Source organism: Ailuropoda melanoleuca, chromosome 20 (genome assembly GCF_002007445.2).
Source record: "Ailuropoda melanoleuca isolate Jingjing chromosome 20, ASM200744v2, whole genome shotgun sequence".
Lineage (NCBI taxonomy): Eukaryota > Metazoa > Chordata > Mammalia > Carnivora > Ursidae > Ailuropoda > Ailuropoda melanoleuca.
The window spans coordinates 12,478,868-12,484,180 of NC_048237.1; the positions used below are offsets into that span (position 1 = coordinate 12,478,868).

General features: G+C 43.0%; 1 protein-coding gene across 1 annotated transcript; it reads right to left on the minus strand.

Annotated features, from left to right (window-relative positions):
• Nucleotides 1-896: 896 nt before the first annotated feature.
• Nucleotides 897-3,677, minus strand: CFL2 (cofilin 2). Its single transcript, XM_034648485.1, has 4 exons — nucleotides 3,532-3,677; nucleotides 2,146-2,453; nucleotides 1,948-2,024; nucleotides 897-1,864 (listed from the first exon to the last, which is right to left on the minus strand). Exons 1-4 carry the CDS (start codon nucleotides 3,532-3,534, stop codon nucleotides 1,752-1,754), a joined length of 501 nt encoding a protein of 166 aa, XP_034504376.1. The 5' UTR covers nucleotides 3,535-3,677; the 3' UTR covers nucleotides 897-1,751.
• Between the last annotated feature and the right edge of the window lie 1,636 nt (nucleotides 3,678-5,313).

A 5,313-nucleotide genomic window follows, 5' to 3' on the forward strand; every position in this document is an offset into this window, starting at 1 on the left:
AGCCTAGACATTTAACTCCTATTTTTGTTTCCACCTGAAAAAAAACTTCTGAAAATATCTAATTATACTGAAATCACTTTCACACATTAAAAAAAAAAGGGAGAGTTTTGTTTCCTGTTTTCTGATAAGAGCACTCTTCAGAGCTATGGGGTTAAGTTCTAAGCCACGATTGACTGCTTACTAGCATGCCTGTTTTGCATACCAGTAGAATCAAGTCCAGTTTTGCCATTTGTGGATAACTATGACAAGATACAAAAGCATGTGTTTGCCATAAATAGCTCTGGCTAACAGCAAACTGCTCACACTGAGCAGATCAAATTCTCTATAAGGAGAGCACTCTGGACCACAGCCAAATCCCACTACTAATGCTTAAGACTGCTACATCATTTTTTTTTCCAATTTGCAAAATAAATTAAGAAATAATAGCTGAAATGAAAGTTCCTAAACATGAGAAGTATTAACTTTTGAAGGACATTTTATAAATTATTTTCATTATCACCAAATATGCAGTTAAGAGCTTCCTGCTTCTACTACTCAATTACTTAGAAATGTAAACGTGAATTAAAAAATAACTACCCTAATTTACCCAGAGAACAAATCTGGTATTGAAGAATATTTACGTCAAAGTGCAAAAAATGACTTCTCATCTTCATATTAACATGTAAGGAAATAAATAAACTAATGCTTAGAAAAGTATCCCTCTATAACAATATTTTCTATTAATTGGCTTTAGGATAGAATATTTTTTAAACTCAACAAACTGGAAAATATCATGAATGAATGTTGTACAAAAAATTTCTTAAATGACCAGTGCAAAGATTAATAATAGCTGTTTACCCTAAAAGTTGCTTCACATAACATTTTGCAAAATGTCCAAGGAAAACAAGGCAACGTTCTGTAATATGCCACAATTTTTATTGCAACGTGGCCATTATTGTGAGGGTGGGGAGTCTGATCTCAAAACAATGTTCCGTTTAAGGCTCTTTTATACAGAAATTGCCATCATGACTGATATTCAAAATATTTTGTGTTGCAAAACTTACATGGTAAACATAAACTCCTACACTTATTCAGTAGTGTACACTCAATGGAAAAAAAGGCATTAGTAACAGCTATTTTTTTAAAAAATATGCAGGTAACAGGAATGAATACTGAGGTACTAGGATAAGTTGATGACACAGTTAACAAAACTTAATTGGCATTCCTTTTGGGGGAGGTGGGGGGTTAAACTCATTACAAAAAAAGTGCTTTCAATGCATAGTGTTATATCTGTGCTGCCATGTCACAAAAATAGGCTTGCCAAGGCAGGTGAGGTGTATGAATGCTTGAGCCTCACAGAACTGCAATCAAGTGCAACTATAAATAATAATACTGAATAAAGTTTACCATCTGACCAGTGGATAATACTTTCAAGGCATTCAATCAGCTTACCCTTTGCAGTATTCTAAGCTATTCACATTGACAATCACTTTCATTGTAGTGCTTGCTGCAAGGGAGGCATATAACCAGTTGTTTTGGCTAAAATATGATGGAAAGGCATTCCTTGGGTTCTACATAAAAGTAACAGTATTAAACAGTCTAATGGCAATCACTGATAGGCTGCTTACATGAATGATATTTCCTTCATTCACTGTATTGGAAGGACCCAGTGGGAAGAGAAAGAAAAAAAAAAAAACACCTAATACTATTTCAATTCATTGAGCTGGAGAAATGGAAGCTCCTTAAGATCCAGATGGCACTTGACTGTCATTTTATAAGGGTTTTCCTTCAAGTGAAACTACTACGTTGCCTCCCAATTTCTCTCCAAGTGTTGAACGGTCCTTTATATCATCCAAGCCATTTACTTGCCATTCATGTTTAATACCTAAAAAGGAAAAACATCATCCCATTATCTTATTACAATTAAGAAAGAGTAATTCCTCTGCACAAAATTTTTAATGTTTGTACCTGTAAATTTCTTTTTAATGGCATCTTTAGAGCTAGCATAAATCATCTTGCTTTTTAAAGGTGCACTTTCAGGAGCCCTACAGAAAACAAACACACACAACTGTTGAGTCCCACTTAAAAGAAAAACAAAGGCAAAACTGCCTATGTTAATAACAATCCTTGCATTTTAAAAGCACTTTTTCTTTTGTTTTTACACACCAGAATATAAATACTAGGTCTTCTTTCTTAGACTCTTTTGTTTCGTATGTGGCATCGTACAAAGCATATCGGCAATCATTCAGAGGTAGCAACTTCACAAAAGATGTGTAGGGGTCCTCTACAGTATCACCAATGTCACCCACCAAGATCTGCTTTGCTTCCTCTACAATTATTTGTCTTTTGTCATCGCTTAAACAGAAGAGAACTGCTTTCTTCCTTTTTTTGATCTCCTCTTGTGTAGAAGATTTCCTTACTTTCATATCATTAAAAACTTTGATGACTTCATCATTCACTGTAACTCCAGAAGCCTGAAATAAAAAAAAGAACAGTAACTCAGAACAAGCATTTTGGTTTTAACCAAAATTACTGTTTGCCTAGACAGGATTCACTTTCATCTGGACATCAAAAATTGCATCGTACCACGCAAGTAGTCCAATCAGATTTGCCACATATTTATATGCACCGAAGGATTCTAACTCATCCTGCCCCATTCATCCTTTTTAAAGGGGTTTCGAGGTTGAAGTAAATGGGAGGTAGAGGGAATGGGACAAATACAGGCTGTCCCATCCCTGAAATGTTTCCTATTTCACTGGGTGATGTCAGAGCTTCAGGAGCAGCAGCAAAAATACCTTCTGTATTGTGTCAACTCTGCAGGCCTTAAAAAAACACTTTTGGATTTCAGTTAAAGCTTCTACTATTTTTTTTCTTTAAAGTCATCCTAGCCAGTGCCGTTTCCTCATAAGGAAAGAGAATCAAGTGTGAACTCCAAACCGCCCACGGCTACAACATAATTGCCTCACAGCTCAAACGCAGACACTTCAAAACTAACGGAGCTAGTGTAAAAGCCTTTTACGGCGAAAAAGCATTTTAAAAAGCGTTTTCTCACCTCCTTAATCTCCCTCTTAGGGGTTTTATTACAAGCCACCAAGACCCTTAACCGAAAGCCTTCAGCAAGGGCTTGAGAGCACGTACCAATTTTAGAGGTGAGCGCTAAATAAAATAAGGAAGCCCCGCGCAAACGCGGCAGGCGCGCGGGATGAGCCCCGCAGACCCTCCCGCGCCGCCGGCCGCCGCTCCCAACGCCTCGACCTCTCCAGACGCCTCCTGTCCGCCTTAGGCCCTGGCCCCCGACCCCCGACCACCGACCCGCGCCCTCCTCGCCCTCAGGAATCCAAAGAACGACAGGCCCTGGCCTGACGGCGGGAGGCTAGGCCGGCCGGCCGGCTGGAGAGAGAGCAGCGGAGCCGCAGCGCTGGAGCCCCCACCTTTAAGGCCTAAATCAGGTTAAAATGGCGGCCTCACTCCCAGGACCCTGCAGGGCCGCGCGGGGGTTTTTGCTTCACGCGTGGCGGCCCTCGGTCCCCCGGGGCGGCGCGCCCGCCTTACCATAGTGCCCGCGGCTGTGGCTGCGGCGGCAGCTCGGACTCCTCTGTGGCACTGGCAGCAGGAGAGGGAGGGGGGGGCGGGCAGCGGCGAGTGCGGGGCACGCCGGGAGCTGCAGCCCGAGAGGCGGAGGCGGAGGCGGCGGTGGCGGCGGCAGCAGCTGCGAGGGGGCTCGGGCGGCGGGCGGGGCGGTCACGTGGGCACGCCCCCGGGCCGGCCCTTCCGCCTCCCGGCCCCGCCCGCGTCCTCGAGCTGACCCCGGCGCGCGCGCCCGGCAGGCCCGGGCGGCTGCGCGGCGGTGGTTGGGCCCCGGGGACCTGGCAGAGCCGCCTCCAACCCCGGGGCAGCATTCGTCAGCCGGCTGGGGGGCCGCTCGGCTCCCGGAGGGGCGCTTCCACAATGCCTCCCCGAGGGCGCTGCTCCCGGGCTTGGGCGCCCGCGAGCACGGTGCGCCAGGGCGTCTTTCTTTTAGTCAGCTGTGGTTTCCACCGAAAGGGGCTGGATTCCAACGTTTTGAGGTTTTTTTTGGAAAACCCCCGTAAGACACGGCATGAACTGTTTAGATTTCCTTCCTCCAGTTAAATGAGAATAAATACTATAGGGGCTTACCCCAGTCGACTGAATTACTCAGCAAAGCAAAATGATAAACAGAAGTGGAAAATCACTTTCCTAAAGTCTGTGGTTGACATAGTAACGATGGGGGAAAAATTGGGTAGTAACATCCCTTGGTAATATCCTTTTATATATTAGACTTCATAGGATACCGATGTACTCTCTGCTGGTAGTGTTTCCTTCATGAAGCCCCAGCTTTGACAGCTGATACCAAGTAAATGGACCCAAGAGTAGAGATTCCTACTTCTTGGCAATCACAACGTCTTCTAGCAGAGCCCGCGTAACTGAACCAAGGCTCTTCTCTAACTAAACCTTTTTGGTACTTACACATGTGTCCTATTTATCATAGAAAAAATGTCACGCGGGCGTCTGGGTGAATGTCCGTTAAGCGTTGGCCTTCGGCTCAAGTCATGATCCGGGTCAGGCTCCCGGTTCAGTGGGGAGTCTGCTTCTCCTTCTACCCTCCCCCCTGCTTGTGATTTCTCTCTCTCACTCAAATAAATAAAATCTTTAAAAAGAAAAAGTCACTTTATACTTCGAGGAAAATTTTCACAAAGATTTAATGCTTCATGGGTTTATATGAAAATATTATAAATGAAACACTTTATGTACTTATCTATAATGAAAGATTTAATAAAGTTTAATTATTTTGGGTTGATTTATGCTATCTTTTCTCCTGAACGTTTACTATTTCTATCTTCATTTGTAAAATTGGTAAAATAAATTTAAAGCTCTGACAAATAGTTAAACTTCTTTTGTGAAAAAGATTTGCGCTTAAAAATCGCACTTGTTATTGCCTAAAACTGTTGGGAACAAAATAGTAAGTCCAGATAAACCTTGACACAAACTAAGCCAGAAGTGCTGCTCATGAGCGGGAACTTTGGGCTGGGAGTTGGGAGACTTGGGTATGGATCTTGGCACTGCCCCGTCTCCATAATCTCGAAGGACTTTCAGCCCCACCGACATCTATAAAACAAGCTCTCATTAAATTATCTTTAAAGTCCTCTCTGGCTTTAAAATCCAGTTTTCTAGTATACCAGTGTTTCTCAGGAAATGGTGTGTATATGTTCTCAGGGTTAAGTAAATTTAGGGATGGAAAATCATAATGAGAAGGGATTATGTCTTAATTTGTGTGATAAATCCTTGTGTCCAAAATTTAGTGTATTTTAAATG